Consider the following 21,430-nt stretch of genomic DNA (forward strand, 5'->3'; position numbering starts at 1 on the left):
GGGGTTTCTCTGTGTGTGTGTGCTATCCAGTGATGGGTAGCTCTAAATCCTATCACAAGAATGGGGGGTGGGCTTGCTGCTTGTTATTGGACGATCCGAATGTAGGTCAGCTGAGCGCAGTGCAACACTGACACCTTGTTACCACGGCAACACTGGTTTCCTCCCAGACATGTGTGAACACACACACACACACATTCACAGTCACCTTCGCATCCTGTGGCCTTGAGCTGCCATCAGCAAAAGCACATCTGCACTGTTTGTGTGTGTGTGTGTTCCTAATTATTTTGCAACCTGCAATCCTGAAAAAAATACTATACTGTACACTTACTAACACACACACATCCAGACACACACACTGGAAAATATGTGGTTCTATCAACCACATGTCTCTGATGGAGAGCTGATATCACACACACACAATAGATGCTAAGTAAATATGACTAATTTGATACAAGAGCTGCAACTGACCATTCTTATAATTGATTAATCAGTCCATTATTATGTCGATTAATTTGTCCGTTATGATTTTGGCTAATTGGTCCATTATGAATTTGACTAATCAATGCATTACAATCCTCATTTATTCATTAGTTAGAATTTCTATTACAGGAGCATCTTTATTATGATTTATAATTTCATTATGGTCCTAATTAATCAGTTATCCTCTTTATAAGGAATTCGATTCATCAGTCGATTATGGTTTCGGTTAATCAGTCTATTATTATTTATATTCATCATTGGTTGGCCGATTACACTTTCTACTAGACAGTCAATAATAGTTTCAATTAGTCAGGCTATTATACATCTGATTTGTTTGAAACATGTCAATTATAATATCAATTAATCTGTCTATTATATTATTTTAAATAAACATTATAATTTTGACTATTCAATTCATCATGATTCTAATAAATCAATTAATCAGTCCATTATAATGTTAATTAAGCAGCTGCTCAGCCTGTTTTGCATTCAAATAATCAGGCAATATTTTTTTTTGATTAATCAATATATTTAGTTTTTAGTTTTAGATTAACCAACAGGGAGGTCAGTCCAAACACAAATGAAATCTCTATGGTAAAAAAGAAGATTAATTTATTCAATAAGAAGCAGAGTTAAAATAGATAAACTTCAAACCTGCAAATTTAGGACACCCTGCAATCTCAAACCACTAGAAAAATAGAGGGCATGACTACACTCATTCGTTTTGGGAAAATCTAACAAACATGGTGGAGGTAGTGCTAGGCTAGGCTAAAACTATGTTTACATAAATTTAACATATTCCCATGCAGACCTATTTTAAGGCTCACATATGGGATTCAGATACTGGCAATTCTATTCATATTATTTGTAACAACAGATTGTATATTTCTCTATAAAACAAAAGCTATTGTTTTATTGATTATACAATACATCATGCGAGATTTACCTGATCTGCTTGGCATAGTTGAGTTCGATCTCCGACCGCTCTTTTACAAATTTGGTGTAGCGCTCCACAAAGTCTATTCCCCACTGGGTATGCTTCTCCAAGTTCTCGAACTGATCCTGAAAAAAAAGAGAGAAATAAAGTGATTGTTACACCACTGACCTGTAAAATACTCCATTGTTGCAGCACTGACCTGTAACACATTCCAGGGTTACACCACTGACCTACATCACATTCCAGTGTTACACCACTGGCCTGTGCAATAATCTACTGTTACACCACTGACCTGTAACATATTCCAGTGTTACACCACTGGCCTGTACATTAACCCAGTGTTACACCACTGACCTATAACACATTCTAGTGTTAAATCAACGACCTGCAACACATACCAGTTTTACACCACTGACCTGCAACACAGTCTATATTGTTACACCACTGATCAGTAACATACTCTAGTGTTACACCAATGACCTGCAACACTCTCCACACTTCTGACCTGCAACACATTCCTTATTGTTACACCACTGATCTGTAAAATATTCCAATGTTGCACAACCAACCTATAACACATTCCTGTGCTACACGAATGACCTGCAACACATTACTGTGTTACACCCCTGATCTGTACATTTGTTACAGCTATTACAACACTGACCTGTAACACTCCACAGTGTTACACCACTTTAATGCACTGCGCACTGATACAGCACTGACCTGTAACACTGCAGACTGTAAGACCTAAGACCTGTAATAACTGATGTAATAATGATGTTTATTGTAATTATAGTGATTGATGTTGACAGAGACAGAGAGATGGAGAAAGAGAAAGAAAAATGTTCTAGAAATTTTGCCAGAGGGATCGGTTGTTACAAACACTAAAGGACTGGTCAAATGGTTTGAATTGACAAAAACTTTCCACAGTTCACAATGAGCTTGATGCAATTAGCATGAGCAGTAGGTGTGTGTGTGTGTGTGTTATTATAAATGTCAGTGATTTTAATGGGGCTGCTGCCACCATAGCAACTCAGAGTTCATTACTGGATCCAAAGATTACTTTGTCACACTTTCCTGACCTCAAAAAGCACACACACACACACACAAACACACACAGTACTGTTTGTCAGACCTGTCCCACACTTTGTAAATGTTTAACAGAGATCTAATGAAAGAATGCAGAGAGAGAGAGAGAGAGAGAGAGAGAGAGAGATGACCGAAAAGCAGCCAGTAAGCATAAGCAGCCTCATTTTCTTCTTCAATGTAGTATGTGTGTATAAATCGTTTTAATTTAATTCATTTTAATACGTCAGTTTAATTATAAAAAAATGATAGAATTCCTTTAAAATTTCTTTATTCCTTTTATTATTTTAAAGCCCCTATCCAATTAATGCAATACTATAACTAAAAGACTAGTTAATAACAATAAAAATGTAAATGTATCTAAAATGTTCGAATCTGTGTAAACTAAAAATAAATCAAGAGCCTAATAACAACATGCCAAAAACTGTAAGAATCATCATACTAGAAAATCAAAAAAGGAAACTAGCAAAGATAAGATACAAACTTAGCAAGACAAACAGGAAATTCAAAGACTTGGTATGCCCTGAAAATTATTTGCAATGAGGGGAGAAAAACAGGCAAGTATATATACACAGGGTAAACAGGTGTGAATGATTAGTATTCAGGTGATGATAAATGATGTTTGACCAGAATGTGTGACATCTATAGTCCATTCTGATTAAAAAGAATATTTCTTAATTGGTAATCAACATATTGCTCTTTAGTCTCAAAATGGCTTTGTGATTCCATTCTCCTCCTTACTGAATTATATTCTTTATTACTATATACATTTTTCCATAAATAAAACATGGATACTTTCATTTTTAGATGTGAAGCTTTAAATTAAATTGCTTATACAACTAGAGCTAGCAGAATTTTTCCAGCTGGCCAAATACTCTGCTTAGAGAATTATTTTATGATAGACCATAAACAAAAGTTGGTTTAAGATGGTCCACTCTAGCCTTTTATGGTCTAATCCAATCTGTGATGATCAAGAAAAAAAAACATATAACCCTGTAGAAAATTTAGTTAAGATGGTAGCTCAGACTGGCTGATTGACTAGCTAATTTTCGCTTGATCGAGCTGGTTTTGCTAGTCGACCAGGTTGATGCATTTTTTTTAACAGAACAGCTCAGTCATACTGGTTGAGCAGCAAATTAAACTTCACAGGTCAATAGAAAAAGAGATCAGGGCTGCACTCACTGCTCTCAGGTAAGAACTAACAAACATGGTGGAGGTAGTGCCCCATGTTGCTGCAGAAGCTAAAGTGACTGCAATCCATTTAATCAGGACTGGCCATCCCCACAAACAAAATAGCCATGTAAAAATCAAGCTTGACCACAGCCTAAGACTTCCAGAGGTAAGCCTGAAGTGGGCCAGAGCACGGTTCACTTGGACTCAGCATCCCCACCATGAAAAGCACCCTCTCTCCTTAGTGCATCTTCATGGTAAATGCGGAGATAATCCAATTTAACTTACTTAGAAATATGAGCCAAAAGTCAGAGTTCTTTCATTCACGTAGCGACATACATAGCATACATGTGCATGCTCCTGATAAAGGGTGCTTTTCCTAGCAGGGGTGCTGAAGTCAGCACAACACTGCCATGTTTGTTTACAGGAATGTTGCATCGCTAACGTCATCTTGTTTTCTGTGCTGGGGCACGGATAGCGCTTCCACTGCATGTGCCGAGCACAGAACAAGATAGCGTTAGTGATGCAACGTTCCTGTAAACAAACACCCCCACTTTCACCCACTGGCACGTATTTCTAAGTAAGTTAAATTGGATTATCGAGGGTGCTTTTAATGGCGGGGGTGCTGAATTCGGCACAACACCAGCAAGCCCACTAAGCAGTTAGCGACGTAAGCTTGATCGGGCAAGAATTGTTTAACTGCAGTTTAAGTGCAGGCCAGCGGGGGAGTGGGGAAGGGGCAGAACCGTGCTCCTGCACGATTTAACCAAACTGTGCTTAGTGTGTAAATTACTGATGCCAGTACTGGTGCAGTTAAGAAGCCTTAAATGAAGCATCCAAATTTATCAAACCTCACCACAGAGTATTTAAAATGCAGTGCGGCGAGACCCACCTTTCACTCATTTTAACACACACTCACCTCTCTCTCACACACAGACACACAAACACCTGCAGCAGGCCTCTTATCCTCACACGCACTTGTGTTCTCATAGATCTCAAGCTAGCCCCATTCTGTCAGTGTAAATTATAACACTCCTCAAATAAAGCGAGCTCCCCTGGTCCACTCACACTCAGGTGATTGTCTACAGGTGTGTGCGTGTGTGTTGCTTTTTGAGCTGAATGCAATCAAATCGTCAGAGCAATGGTCACATTAACTCTTTTTAACACCATTAATACCCTTGATTTTAAAAAGATAATACTTTTATCTATGTAGCATACAAAGCTAATGTGGCTAAAAAGCAATGGAAGCTTATATACACCAATTAGCATGGTGCTATTAGCATCCTTGATGCTAATATACTCCAATATACATTATAATCTTTAACTTGCTTATGAGATTATGATATACCATATTTTTCAAACTATAAAGCGCACTTAAAATCATTTTAAATTATCCAAAAATTGTCAGTGCCCCTTTTAATCCAGTGCGCCTTATGTATGAATTTTACGAGTCAGGTTGTAAGTAGCAGTAAAGCCACTCCGCTGAGGTACAGCATTATAAAGAAGTTTTAGTTTAGTTCTCCAGCAACAGGGCTGGAGTAGCGTTAGCATTAGCTGCTAACCGCTATGTCCCCATTCAGAGGTGAGTATTATTGGACTGTGGCCTGCTGCTAACCCTGGATAGCACTGCTTGTGTAGCATTAGGATTAGCCACTAACCACACTAGCTCTTTTAATCATTTAGAGGGGAGTATATTGGACTGTAGACTGCTGTTAACCCCCGGCTAGCGCTGCTGAAGCAGAATTAGCATTATCTGCTAACCTAGCTAGCTCCTTAGACATTCAGAGGCGAGTATATGTGTAGTACTGTAGCCTGGACAAACTCACCCAAATAAACAGTTTTCAGTAGAGAAATCTGTGTAGATTAACATCCAGCGCTCGTTTAACTTTAAAAGAAAGTGTTTTTTATTATATAAGTTTTGTTTACTTAGCTTAGCCTTACTTAACTCAGTTAGCTACCCCCCACCACCACCACCCAGCGACGAGACCTGATGTATTAGAGGTTCCTCATAGAGTCTCCTAAAATGATCCTTATTACCCAGTGCGCCTTATGTATGGAAATAGACCAGATAACAGACATTCATTCATAGTGTGCCTTATAATATGGTGCACCTTATCGTGTGAAAAATACTTTTATCTATAAAAATACACTAGTACTGTAGCATTGCTAGAAACAAGCAGCAGCAGAAGCCAATTTTGTCCATTTAGTTTTGGATGACTGACAACATCCTGAGTCAGGGAAAGCTAATGGAAAGTGAAGCTGATTCTTTGCCAAACTACCACTTTAATTCCCTAAAAACACCACAGTAAGTCTGCCACAATTATGAAGTTACACTATGTGGACAAAAGTGTTGGGACACCTGCTCTTTCATTGTTTGTTCTGAAATCAAGGGATTTAAAAGAGTTTATTCTGCTTTTGCTGGAGTAACTGTATCTGTGAGTGAGGTCAGGATGTGGGATGATCATCTCTCCACCTCATCAATTTTCACTGCTTCACAGAGATACACTTGCTGTCAGGCCATTGGTTCACGCAGACAACCAGCTGCGTTTTGAACATAGTGGTTCACAAGCTTGTGTTGTACGTGTTACTAGAGGTTTCCACTAGAAGCTTCTACTCACCACAGTGGCAATGACAAAAGCATGTAATGTCTCCCACATTGATGCTGCTGAATGCTGCATATCGTATCGTATGCAATAATATCGTCAACATTTTTGAATATTGAAAAAGATATTATACCCTGAAATTTAATAATAATAATTATCACATCAGGGTATTACTTTTTTGCTTTAGTTTTTAGTAAAGGAAGATTCACACTGTTCTCATTTCCTATTATATATCTAATAGAGACAGATTATATTCTTCTGGATCATTTACTTCTGTTAGAAATCTGATCTTTTTTTGCAGCATAGAAATGGCAAAAGTGTTGTAGAATGACTTGTGAAATAAGAGAGACAGGCATACATCCAGTAATGCTTCATTTAGAGAAATTAAAAATTCATAAATATACCATAAACATAACAGTTATTGACCACAGTAAATGAGAGATTCTGTAAAATACCCTTCACTGTAAACACAATATTCTCCCGACACCCACACACACACACACACACAGCTCTATTGCAGTAATGGTCTAATAACCGGAAAACAGTACCAACCAAGATGCCCTCATGCTCTCTCAGCATCATTTCCCAGCCAAGCCGAGAGCCTGACGCGACACACACACACACACACACTCACTCACACACACACACTCAGAGCTGATGTAACTGCAGGTAAAAGCTGCTCGAGTGAGCGAAGAGAGTCTGCCTCAGATCCCATTATCATCACGCTTTTACACTGACAGTATTATATCATAGAATCTAAACACAGATTAGGCATCACAGATGTGAAGATGAGCTCTGCAGATTGCTGTCTCTAAAAGCACTATCCAGATTTTAAAGTTATTATGAACGCACTCAAAAGGTAACAGTATATTTGAAGGCTCACTTCATAGAGACTTCATAAGCTCTGAACAAACAGCTAATACCAGAAATCACAATCGCACCTACATAAGATTTGCATAATGACTGACACAAAAATACATAAACATTAAATAGGCTTATATTGCAATAAATGTCAAGTTTGACATCAAACTGATCGAAATAAGCCTTTGCACGAATGTGCGTTTGTTGCAAAAAGCTTTTATAAATATTTTTATAAATGTATTGACAAAAGTAATGTAATGTAATGTTAGAACAGTCTATTGGGGAAAGCTGAAGTATTATTAACAGCAGGCTCTAATACACTATTGGGTACCTCTCCCCTTGATAAGATATCTGAGAGATGGTTTGCTTCCTGTAGCACATAAACCCTTGCTGTGTGTGTGTGGGTGAGCATTATCCTGCTGAAAAATGCCAGTTGGAAGCCCTGCCATGAATGGCAACACATGTGGTCTCACTGAGCTGTAAGTGTCCTTCTTTCACTTGATGGCAGTTCACACCAGTAGTATCACACCAACAGTTGGGGCTGTTGGAGGGTTGATTCACAGCAAAGGCAAGTTTGAAGTGCTCACCAATTCTATCTCAAAATGAACCAGGTTCCAGTCTGTAGCAGTCAAGGTTTCTTTTTAACCAAACCACTGCAAACCAATGCAATAGTGGCTTGCTTGAGAAATGTGAAATGTGTCTGTGATATCTTGTGTCTCCTTATACAGATTTTGGCTAGATTTCTAGCTAGCTCCAGCAGGTCACAATTATTACCACCCACTGTGCTGTCCACTCTGGGTGGTAATGCATTCTATTACATATTCACTGTATACATGAGACAATGTGGATCAAGAAATTAGGCCTCATTTGTACCCCAATAATTTTGCGCTGCCTTGCCATGAGCATGTTGGCCAGTGTTCAATCTCAATGACAAAAAAAAACACCTCACAACTTTAACAGAATACAGTTGTGGGAGTTCCCAAACTATTCCATAAGATAATACAACATACTCAGTTTACATTCTGCATATGCCATGAATTTTGGCATGTGATTGTATTGCCATTGACATTATCCGCACAATTTGTGTTCTCCTATTTCTGGAGATTTTTTGAGTCTGAATCACAATTTTTGAGACATTATCAGCAATATTTTTGCAAGCTTTCAACAGACCTCAGCAGATTTATGACTTGATTCTAGTTTTAGACTGTTTGTTCGAGGCTCAACAAAATAACACAGATAAAAAGCCAACAACTTATAATTGGTTGCAACTCCACCAAGGTTCAAACTCATGCTGTTCAGATAGTACGGCAAACTGTGGGCGTGTTAGTACCGGCCAATTTTGCACCAATTGCACCATAATAAGTTCACAATACACATCAAAATGTATTTAACACTGACTAAATACATTGTAAATACCACCATATAACACAATTTACTGCTAAGCACTGATACTTACAGTACTGTGCAAATATTTTAGGCACCTGTGGGAATTTTAAGTAAAAGAAAAAGCTTCTTATCTGTGCAGTAAGTGTTTATTAGCTCAGTAAAACACTAGCATTACAATAAATACAAAAAGCAATTTTACAAAAAGCAGTGCTTTAACTTCACTGTTTTCCTTAAAACATCTCCTAATGTCTCCTCATCCAAGTTTAGTAGTGTTATTTCAAGTTCTCATATCTCGTATCAACACCTGTTTTGGTAAATCAAATCTTACTGATGTTAAAACAGGTGAGCTGCTGATGGAACTGAACATATACACATGCTGGCTAAGGAGCATCCAGGAGAAATCTGGAACTAAATTTTGTTCTACAGCTTGGCTCAGGATACAACCTACGTACCTAAAAACGAGAAATTCTCGTTTTACTGTATTTATGTATATTTGCATCTGTTTAAATCATATATGGTTTAACTCAAATTTCTGAGATAAATGGATTAGTGTAATTTGATAGGTGGCTAAAACTTTTGCACAGTAATGTATATAAATGCAAACACACTAAAACAGACCCACCATGACACACAAACACAAGAGAATATTGCAGAAAGTCATTATAGAACTACTTATATAGTACAGTGGATTAAAAAAAAAGCATTAATGGATATCACAAGCCTATTTTCTAACACCCAACAACACAGTTATTAACATATTGCAGCTTCTGGCCATGTTTGGCTTACATGATAATGCTCGTGTGGTCGTATCTTCAACCAGCATCAAGCTAACCACTCAGAAATGTTCCATCTCACCTTGGTGTAGCTCCAGCATCCACCCATCTTCTCCTCCACCATCTCCAACCACTAACTCAGCCCAACTCCTCTCTCTCTCACAAATACACACACTCTGGTCTGTGTCTGAATGAAGACTGAATACACATGAATAGGAATACACTACACACACATGCTAGGGGTGTAGAGAGTCCACCGACAGCATGCAGTGTCAGTGCGCAGGACAGCAGGAAGGAAGAAGCTGTGTCTCTGTGTGTGCATGTGTGTGTGTGTGTGTGTGTGTGTAGACTCAGGATGTGGGCTGATGTTCTCTAAGCTGCAGTTTGGTTTTGCTTGCTAGTCATTTTAGGTCCTCCAAAAAAAATAAAAAGAGCAGAAGAATAAAGATAGAAATATCATTCGAATGTATACCTCACTCTCTCGCTTTCTCTCTCACTCACTTTCACTCTCTCTCTCACTCTCTCTCTCACTCTCTTTCTCTCAGGGTGAAGTCTCATAGTCAGCATCTGGAGCATTTGTGCAGGTTATCTAATGCGATTAGTTTATCGTCTTTAAACTACAGGCCGTAATCAGTAGCTCTAGTTAAGACCAGGCAAGCAACCATCACACAGTTAATAGTGTCTAAACAGTACATTTAACACAACAGCACAAACACACACACACACACACACACACTCCAGCCAATAATTCAAACATTAGCTAATATGCTAAGTTGTTAAAGTGATTTACATTTCCAGATAGCTCATTTTTTAAAAAACATATCTATAATTTCTTAAAACACAATATACAATCAATACAGACAAACTGCATTTCCGTGTGTCTGTTTGTGCTCTGGAAATAATTAAGACACTAATTAAGTTCCTAAATCAGTTTCTCTGATTTTGCTATGTATAGGTATATGTTTAAGCAAAATGAACATTGTTGTTTTATTCTATAAACTACAGACTACAGGCATTTCTCCCAAATCACAAATAAAAATAATATTTGCAGAAAATGAGAAATGTCTGAAATAAAAAAAAAGATTTCAGACCTCAAATAATGCAAAGAAAACAAGTTCATATTCATTAAATGTTAGAGTACATATATATAGAGTATATATATATATAGAAATCTATATTTGGTGGAATAACCCTGGATTTTCCTTCACCAGTTTTACACACTGCTTTTTGGATAACTTTATGCCACTCCTCATTCAAAAATTCAAGCAGTTCAGCTTGGTTTGATGGCTTGTGATCATCCGTCTTCCTCTTGATTATATTCCAGAGGTTTTAAATTTAGTAAAATCAAATAAACTCATCATTTTTAAGTGGTCTCTATTTTTTTTTCCAGACCTGTATACACTATACTATAGTCACCAGTGTTTGTGTTTATTTGATCATATCTTTCCCTCACACTTTCATGGTCATGTTTTGCACAACACCATATGGTTTCCAGTATTAGGCCTGAGGATCTAGAACCAACAATGGACTGGCACATCTAAAAGGGGCAGCCTGACACATCACTACATTTGTTTTAGACAAATACGGTACACTCATATCATTCAGTCTACAGATGAAGAGCTCGGAAATCCCCACTCCCCTTTCTGACAATGAGTTCTTAAGCTGAATGGAACACATGAGAGGGTGGACTGCTTGAACATTCTGTAGTAGTTAAATAATCTAACCAACTCAGACTTCTTTACAGTGGTGGTGAATGGAACAAAGAAGTCATCATGAAAAACAAATGTGTTTTTTGACATTTTACATTTTACTGGTATACACACATGAGTTTTAAGTGGCGTGTTAGTAGAGGTACAATTTTCTGGTTTTCTAAACTAACACATTCAATTTTATGGGCTATTTTTGCCACATAACATCCTGCATGTACCCCTCCACAATGAATACACTTATACCTGTAATAGTGCATCTAAGCATTTAGTTTAAATCTAACCATTTGTTTTAATAACTTTCAGTGAAGGAAATTTAAGAGTGTGAGACCACCTCTGTAATAACTTTGAATCAAATCAGAGTTTCCTTTAGAATGCAAAGCAATTAATTTTTCCTAAGAACCATAATCAAATACAGTATTCTTAACAATCTGAATGAATGTTGAAGAATCAAATTAATTTTCCTAAGAATCAGAATCAAATTAGTTTCCTTTAGTAATAAAATCAATTCAGTTTTTTTTTTTCCTATTTTCTCTCCAGTTTACACGACCAATGACCCAACCCACTCATTAGGACTCCCCCTATCACTAGTAATGCCCCAACACACCAGGGGGGTGAAGACTAACACATGCTTCCTCTGATACATGTGAAGTGAGCCACCACCTCTTTTCGAGCTGCTGCTGATGCAACATTGCCGAGCAGCATCACAACAGGTTTCTAAAGAATAAGAATCTAGTCAGTTTCCTTAAAAATAAAAATTGACTTAGTTTTCTAAAGAATCAGAATCAAGTTAGTTTTCTATAGAATCAGAATCAAATCACACTTCAGAGATGGATTATTTTTATATATCAGTAACAAGTGAATCAATATAGAAATAAATAATGAAACAATAAAAAGCCATTCCTAATTTCATGACGATGAAGCATCTACCTGACACAACCGGATCGCTCTTCTGTGTTCTGAGAAACCGGACGGGGTCAGACACAGCATTGTGTGACCAACCTGACGCTCCGAAGGCATCCAGTAAAATCCAAAAATCAAAAGTACAGAGAGTTCTGGAAATGTCCAAATTCGTCCGACGGCTCCGGCCTCTTTCATCCAAACAATTCGCAATAAAGCATCCTCTGCTGCCGGAGAACACTACTAATTTCCCTTAAAAAAAGATTTTATACACTGGTGGTCAGAGCGAGGTCAGAAAACACTGCAGTTAAAAGCCAACACACACCCAGCCTGACCTGCAGCTGTGCCGGACTCTTCAATAATACACAACCTGCCTCTGCATCGTGAGGCATAAGCAGAGAGATGGACCTCTTTGTTTTGATCTGCATTACCCATGAGCCTCCTGCACTTACAGCCCCCCTCCTCTTGCACTCTACCCTGGGGGGTGTGAGGGGAGGGGGGGTGCGTATCTCTTAATATGAGCTTGACTGTGGTAGGGATCAGCACAAATCCCATCCGTCTGAAATACTGTGTGCAAAAAAAAAACAATGCAGCTATTGAATTAACTTTTGATAAAATGCCACATAAAACAGGTTTTTTTATTGTAGAAGTGAGAGTTTATGACCTCGGAGTGATTACCAAACAAGTCAAGACATCAGAAATGCCAAATGTTACCTCACATTTTTAATAATTTTGATTATTTTGGCATTATATCTAAAACCACACTGATATTTACCCAGAAGGGTTAAAGGGGAAGTCAAAGCAAAATTAAAATAGTAAACAGGCACGTCCTACAGTCAATGTCTGCAATGCTTTCTAGAGCAAGATTTGCAGGTTTAAAGACTATAAAGCCCATCAGATGTATTTTCAAGGCAGGAGAAGCTTTGGATTAATGATGTGTAATAATATTATATATATTATTATATATTATTATAATAATAATGTCTGAATGGTCCAATATAGTATCTGTATCAAACTTTGATAAGCAGTTATTTTTTGCAGAAAATGTGCCACTATTTTGCTAAATATTTGCCAAAAATGTCACACCTACGTTTGGATTAAAGGGGCAGTACAACCAAAATTAAAATTGAATCATCGCTACGTCTGGCATAAACATTCCTGCTTATATTCCACAATCTATGGCCTGCAATGCGTTTGATAAGTGCTCTTTGGTGAGCTGTTTGATGTGCATTTTTAATGTAAGTCATTCTGAGTGGCTTGATGTAGCATCAGCATGGAAACAACGCCCAATTACAATATTACTTTTTGAATAAAATGCAAAATAAATATCTTACTGCTTATATTGTGTTTGAGTGCATCAAGAAGTTCTATATTTCATCTCAAATATCAATTAAACTCAGTTATTTTTGTATGACTGGAAATTATTTTTTTTAATTCACAACACAGCTCAATCTGATTTTGGGTAAAAGGGGCAGTCTAACCAAAAATTGAAATGTAATCATTGTTAAGTCTGGTGTCCACATGTCTACTCCTGTCCCCAGTCTATGTCTGCAGTGGTTTCTAGAGCAAGAATTTCAAGTATTAAGGGTAAGAAACCTTTCTAATGCATGTTAAAGGTGGAGTTTAGGAAGGAGTTTAATTTTTATGCATTTTCTAATGTAAGTAATTATGGATGGTTTGCATCAGCATTGAAAAGAATGTAACAATGCAATTAGTTTTGTATATAATGCAAAGAAAAACATCCCAGTGATTCCAAGATCAGAACATCCAAAAGTCTTAAAACTACTTTAATAATTTTGCCAAATGTACCTTTGTGTTAAAGGGGCAGTCCAACCAAAATTTTAAAATATAAGCGTAGCTACATCTAGTGCAAAAAATGAACTCAGTCACACACTACAGTCTATGAATGCAATGGTTTTCTAATGCATCATTTTCAAGACTATTTCAATGCATAATAAAGTAGAGAGGCCAAGACTACCAAAAAAATTAAATGGGCACTCCAATCCACAATTATCTTTTGAAAATATTTTTGAAAATGCAAATGTATATTTTTTGCCAAAGTTATAATTTATTATCAATTTGATGCAACTAAATCACCTTTAAAAATGTTACTACTAACAGATACTATTAATTAAGCTGTTATTTATGTTATATTATTTACCCTCTGTTGAGCGTGCAGCATCGTAACCCAGATTCTCCAAAGGGGGAGGGGCCTCCCTTCAACGAGCCTATCAATCAAACACAGGAACCTGGACCAGGTGCAAAAATCCACTGCCACGTTTTCCACCTCTACGAGATTCAAGGTCCGAACCGGAGAAATCCGTCGCTCAGGTCCGATCTGAACTAACAGGGGGTCCCAGCCTCATCCAGATGTGCATGAATAATCCAGCTGTTACAATCCCAATAATGAAGAAGAGATTACTCCACCAGTAGAGGGAATTCAGATCAGCAGGCCTGACCAACAACTGACCACAGCAACTGATGGGTTACAGTGATGCCCCTTGCTGCCGGTGAAATGACTGGTGTGTATGTGTGTGTGTGTGTGTATATGACGAAACAGAACAACGTCCAGGATACCGGAGGGTACAGGTTAAGGAAGGGGTCAGCCAGTGTATCCAGCAAGGCAGTGAGAGCACAGAACACACTCCTCTCTCCACCTCGCTCACTCTGCACTGAGCGACTGGACAGGAATTAGGGATCACAGAGAGAGAAAGAGAGAGAGGGGCGGGGGAGGGGCTGGACACACATACATGTACACACACACACATGCTGAGCTGCACGCGAGTGCACTGAAAGTTCCAATCAAACGTGGCATCCAACCAGTGAAGTGGAATAAGAGCAGTGAGTCAAAGAGAGAGAGAGAGAGAGAGAAAGATGCACACACAACAACACATGACTTCCAGGCATATGATGTCACTCTAGCATGTAGAAAATGGTCACGTGGAGAGAGAGAGAGAGAGAGAGAGAGAGAGAGAAGAAGAAGAAAGAGAGAGAAAAAAATACATAATTTGGTTCCATACTATTACACCACTGAACCGTAACCTGCTCCAAACTGTCACATCACTGACCTGTAAAACACTCCACACTGATGCACCACTAACCAGTAACACACTAAAATGTTACACCACTGACCCATAACACACTCAGTACCTTCACATCACTGACATTTACATGCTCCAGCGTTACATCACTGACCCATAACCTGCTGCATATTGTTACACCATTGACCTGTAACACAGCCAGGTTACACCACACACTCTTAACACTTTATACTGACCCGTACTCCAAATTGTTACACTACATATTCCACAGACATGAACCTCCTTACTGATACACCTCTGACCTGTATAAACAGAGCAGTAACAAACTCCAAAAAGGTACACCACTGTCCTGTTACACACTTCATACTGTTCACTATTGACTTTTTCCATTTGTTGCGCTATTGACCTGAAAAATTAGAGCTTAGATCTGTTCCAAAAAATCTAGCCCGACCCAGCCCAAGTCTGTGCACTTTCTCACCGAGCCCGACCTGCCAAATAAACTTTCGTTACAAGCCCGAGCCCAATGTAAACCGTAATTTTTTTGGTAAGTATAGCGTTAAAATTATTTTTTTTTTTTACATTTTCTGGCTGTATGAGCGAAATCTGTTCAGAATGATATTGATTAACATTGCAACACTGAAGAAGCATAGACCTGTTATATAAGACAAATCGGTAAATGAGGCTACAAGAATGATCGGGTCGGGCTTGGGCACAGAATAAACGCTAATACTGCTCACTGATGCACCACTTGCTTGTAACACACTCCACAGTTTAACATCGTTGACCTGTCACATACTACAGTGTTACACTTCTGACCTGTAACATGCTCTATACTGTTTTACCACTGACTCATAATAAACTCCATACTGTTACACCACTGTTGTGCAACATACTCCACACTTTTATATTGTACCTTTAATACACTCCTTCCTGTTGCACTTTTGACCTGTAACATATTTCACACTGATATAAAACTCTATTCTGATCCACCACTGACCTGTAACACACTAGAGTGTTACACTATTAACCAGTAACACACTTCTTAGGGTTACACTATTGACCTGTAACATATTTCATACTGATATAAAACTCCATTCTGATCCACCACTGACCTGTAACACACTACAGTGTTACACTATTAACCAGTAACCCACTCTATACTGTTACACTATTGACCTGTAACATATTTCACACTGATCTAAAACTCAATTCTGATCCACCACTGACCTGTAACACATCACAGTGTTACACTATTAACCACTATTAACACACTCCATACTGTTACACTATTGATCTATAACACTTTACACTGTAACACCACAAGCAAGACATGAGTTCAACCACAAAAAAAACACACACTTGAAGTTCTGAACAACATTTGACACTTTGACTTTTACCACATTTGCTCTGACAGCAGCTGTAAAGGTCATAACAACAATTTTAACGTAACCTCACAAACACCAGTGGCGTGCTTTAGTTCGATAACTTCAGAGCATCTCAGCCAGTTACACGGTTTCCCTTGTTATTACTGAACAATAATCGCAAGGACACAAATAATAATCACAGAGTTTAAGAGGCCACGTCGTCTACAACACTAATAAACACAGTTCTGCAGTATTTTTAGTGTGACGCTGATAAAAGAGCATGAGAGGAAATGCTAAGTATACCATCAATACTGCAATAACTTAATAACGCTCCAAACATGCACATCAAACAGTCTGTCTGATCCATATAAATGAGTTAAAACGGGAATCCAGGAAACATCTGGAGCCAAACACCCTCACACACACAGACAGGCACTTTTGTATTAGTGGCTCTATGGGGATTTTCCTATGAGCTGTTTATTAATTTAGTAGGGCCCAATGATTGCCCTCATGTGGAGAACATAGACAAAACAACACAATTCAGACTTAAAATTAATTGAACTGAGGAAAAAAACTAAAAGTATTGTATAGGGCTAAAAATGCTCCAGAATGGCAAATGTCAACCTTACCAATTAGCATGGTGCTAACTGCACCAACTGCACCAGACCTGCTTGTGTGGTTTCAGATGCTTTTATCTCTAAACATGGACTAAATATATCACGGAAAGGATGTTGTGAAGCTAAAAACAACAGGAAACCATGGAGGTGTTGCAACATGCTAACTGGTCCCCACAGACGTCCATTTTTTTTAGCTAACCTTTTAGCTTCAGTGTTAACTATAAAAGGTAACTCCTGAGGTATGTGGTTGTACAGTTGAACAGTTTGTACAGTTAAATAAGTATGATATGTTTATCAATGCTGGCGATGAGATGGCGTTTGTATAACTAAACAAATAGAACTGAGCAAATTCATCTTTAAACATAAGGTGTAAAATTAAAAGAATAAAAATAAAGGACAGTCTATGCATACTGTCCTAATACCTGAAATTTCAGGAAAAGCCTCAATGCTTCAATTAAACATATGCTCCTTACATCTACCAGTCTCTAAAATCCTCTGGCAGATTTCCCCACTCCTCCATGCAGAATTCTTTCAGCTATGTGTGAGGCTTTATCTTTACTGTTTACATGCAACATCCACCTCCATACTTCACATTTCTTGTGATCAAATTCTGTGTTTGGTGTGTGCCAAAATTCTGTGCCCAAATAATATTTTAACTTTGGATTTATTTATCCTAATCACATTGTTTCAGAAGTCCTTGTCTTTGTCTAGGTCTTTAGTCTTCCCTGATGTGTTTTGACCTCACAGATTTCCTCCTTGCATATCGGTTATTCGCTTTCAGATGTTAAATGCTATGGGTGTGATGATTTTTTTAAAGAGGGATCTGGAAACACAGTATCAATGTCGGGGAGTGCCTGTAAAAAAGGTGACGAAAGGACAGACAACCTTAAAAAATGTTCTGCCTTTGTTTGCACTTCAAGCATAGTCTTAATTTGATTGGTTATGGTTATACATAGTTAAATTACAAGAGACTCAAGAGAAAAAAAAACAGAAACCATAGGCTTAATATGACTGACTGTGGTTTGCAAAAGTATTTTTTTGTTTGTTTTATATATTGTTTCTATTTATTATAGACTCAATTTGTGAGAGAAAATCCTGTGACATTTTTGTTACGTCTTTTTATTTGTTGGAGACTTCTTTACACATCTTGTGGTCTGCTTTTGTGCTCAACTTGCTAAGACTGCATGAGTTCTCCACTTGTAAATAATTATTTTAGAATGTAGAATGGCTGATTTGTAATTGTTCTGAGATCTTTTTAAATGCCCTCTCAGACTCATTTGCATCTACACCCTGCTTCCTGAAAGCCTCAGAGAGCTCTTTGTATCTGGTCATGACGAGGCACTCACTTCAACAATCAACAAGATCTAATCAAACTAATATCTAAGGTTTAAATAACACAGACTCATCCACAGTTCTTATTAACTATGGTTTAATCATTGGCACCTGATTTTAATTTTACACATTTTAAGTTGGAATAAATGTGGGGGTGTCCTAACATTGTGTTTATTGCATTTTACAACTTATGTTTAAAGGTAATGTCCTTAGTTTCATTTGCTTAGTTATAAAAGCTCCATCTCTCAATTTATTCTGTTACAGCACTACCTCATATCTACGACTGATTACTTCCACACTTTTGTATAGCTTTTGTATTTATATATTTATGTATATATTTTTAAATCTATTTTTGGAATTTTCTAGTCTAGAGTCTTATATTCTTGCTTTGCTCTCTTATTATACTACCCGTATTGTTTGTTTCTACTGTGTTGTGTAACTGCTACTGGCTGCTAAATTTCCTTCAGGATCAATAAAGTATCTATCTATCTATCTATCTATCTATCTATCTATCTATCTATCTATCTATCTATCTATCTATCTATCTATCTATCTATCTATCTGTCTGTTTGTCTGTCTGTCTGTCTGTCTATCTATCGTTTAAATGAAGTGACCATGTGCATGCAATTCCATTGGCAGCCACAGGGGGCAGCACAGGCTCAGAGAGAGCAGCAGCTGGCACCTCTGCATGATGTCATCACTGAGTCATTATGCAATGGCCGTAGAAGACCATGCAAATGAGCAAGCACATACACACACATACAAACTCACATAGACACACACAGATACACACTCTCACACACACATACAGGCATACTCACAGATACACTCACTCACATGGACACACATACACACAAGCACACATACACACAAATAGACACCACATACACACATACACACACAGTTGTGTACAAAAAAATGTGGCTACAAGGCTAAACATCAAAGAAGGTACCAGAACTTCCCTGACACACACACACACACACAAACACCGTTACCACTGATTTATAATGGGACACACACACACACTCAAGGGGATTTCTGAAGAACCTGCTGTTTACTGATGTTTATAGGTTAGTCTTTGATTATGTAATTTTATGCACCAAAAAAAATCAAATCATCCGTCTGAGTGGTGTCAGAGTTTGAGAGCGTTGCTGTGGAAACCGCCAACCAGCCAACCAGCATTCAGAACAAACTCTGATCTAAATACACTGATCACACAGCATGAGCTCTGTGTGTGTTTGTGTGTATGTGTGTTTGTGTGCTCATTAATGAGTGCTAGCGGTAATAATTAGAGACCAACCCTAATTACACACACACTCCAGCACAGTGAATCTATGTCACCTCGTATCTTTCTCTCTCTCTCGCTCTCTCTGTTTGGTTAAGGTCCGTCTTTCTCTGCCTCTCTCTCAATATTTCTCACTCTATTTACCTCTCTCACTCTTTCTCTCTCAATATTCAGAGTACTATATTTTTCACACTATAAGGCGCACTGGATTATAAGGCACATTTAAAGAGACACTTTAAGGAACTTCTAATTCAGCAGGTCTCGCTGCTGGGCTAAAGTCCGATATACCTTTGAACGGCGTAAGAGCTAGCACAGTTAGTAGGTAATGCTAATGCTGCTCCAGCAGGGCTAGTCTGGGTTAGCAGCAGGCTAAAGGCCGATGATTACATCTAAACAGTGTAAGAGCTAGCGCAGTTAGTGGGTAATGCTAATGCTGCTTCAGCAGAGCTAGCCAGGGTTAGCAGCAGGCTACAGGCTGATAATACTCATCTCTTAATGGGGAAATAGAGGTTAGCGGCTAATGCATGATTTTACCTGACTGGTAATGTTCATACATAAAGTGCACAGGATTTAAAAGGGGCACTGATGATTTTTGGGAAAAATGAATGATTTTAAGTGTGCCTTATAGTGTGAAACATACGGTAGCTTTGTTGCTCAAACTTTAATCAAGACAATTTTGCCAGAACATTACAACAATACTAAAAATAATAGCCACAATTGTGAAAACAGTATTAGAAAAAGATAAAACCTGCTATATACATTTACAAAATGATAAATATATGTAAACTATAAAAAAGTATCTACAGTAAGTATTACAGCAAGTACTGTGAGCCAGTGTGATATGATGCATGGGGGGACTGTACAATCATTTGCAAATTTTCCAATTCTGTTTATTTTTCCGATATTGAGATCTGTTGTTTACTCTCATGAAATTATTCTAGCTGATTCTAAGCCTGAGTTTGGATTTCCAAATGTCCCAGATAGCTGTTCTTGCTGTATGCGATGAGCTGGCTGGTATTTAGATGGGGTTGTCGGGCAGTGCTGTGGTGATCTGTTTGAGGGTCAGAGGGTCTCAGGACCAGCTGACTGAAAGGACACTGTTCAGGGGTACGTTCCTGGTTCTGTGGAGCTCTGTGAGACGATTTTAAGTGCCTCCAGAAACTTAAGGACCTTTTAGGTGTTTATACAGTAATCAGAGGCAATATCTCTCTCTGTCTCTCTCTCTCTCTCTCTATGGGCTGTGCAAGTTTGGTGACTGTGGGCAGTTTTGCATTCAGGGAGAAATATTTGTGCAAAATGCTCAGCTGTGTGTGTGTGTGTGTGTGTAATTGAGTAACACAGGGGCTTTGTGTTATGGAATGAGGCAGAACAATGCTACTGTAACCTCTTAGTCAGGGGACAGGGAACAGGGCAACACACACACACACACACAAATTCGCATGCATACACACAAGCAATTGGGAGGGGTGGTCCAACAATAAACATTTGCCTTTGTGACATGAAAGTCCGGCATGAACTTCAGTAGCATTTACAGACATATATATCACACACACACACACACACACACACACAAAACAAGATTTTTGCATACACAGAGCCCTTTCACTCTCTTTCTCCCACCACAAACAAGGCCCTCTCATAGCCCCATCTAACACACAGACCCCCCCCCCCCACACACACACACACACTGTCTATTAAAATGCTGTTTCTACAGTAACTGCTTCTCCACTGCTGATACTGCTTGTATACATGTTATACCATATATAAAAATGCCACACAGTGCACTTATTACATGTTTATTACACACTGGAATTACTACACAAGAGCTAGACCCAATATCCTAATGCAAAAATGCTGTTTCACCACAGACACTACTGCTGACCTTATAT

The 21,430-nt window shown here is 38.2% G+C and overlaps 2 protein-coding genes across 28 annotated transcripts in view; one reads left to right on the forward strand and one right to left on the reverse strand.

The window, feature by feature from the left end:
* The window catches only part of rpl35 (ribosomal protein L35), a 657,733-nt gene that overhangs the window by 363,144 nt on the left and 273,159 nt on the right, over nucleotides 1-21,430 (forward strand). The gene's annotated exons all lie outside the window — the stretch shown is intronic.
* LOC103046602 (formin-binding protein 1) overlaps nucleotides 1-21,430 on the reverse strand; it is a 123,263-nt gene that overhangs the window by 58,526 nt on the left and 43,307 nt on the right. For 4 of the 20 annotated variants that reach the window (XM_049466257.1, XM_022676435.2, XM_049466248.1 and 1 more), the window contains exon 2: nucleotides 1,427-1,542. In XM_049466257.1, the coding sequence (XP_049322214.1) occupies nucleotides 1,427-1,542 (116 nt within the window). Of the gene's footprint in view, nucleotides 1-1,426; nucleotides 1,543-11,932; nucleotides 12,442-14,063; nucleotides 14,587-21,430 lie in introns of those variants that run through there. The other 16 variants (XM_049466255.1, XM_049466249.1, XM_049466260.1 and 13 more) reach the window with 14 other exon arrangements.

Source organism: Astyanax mexicanus, chromosome 17 (assembly GCF_023375975.1).
Source record: "Astyanax mexicanus isolate ESR-SI-001 chromosome 17, AstMex3_surface, whole genome shotgun sequence".
NCBI lineage: Eukaryota > Metazoa > Chordata > Actinopteri > Characiformes > Acestrorhamphidae > Astyanax > Astyanax mexicanus.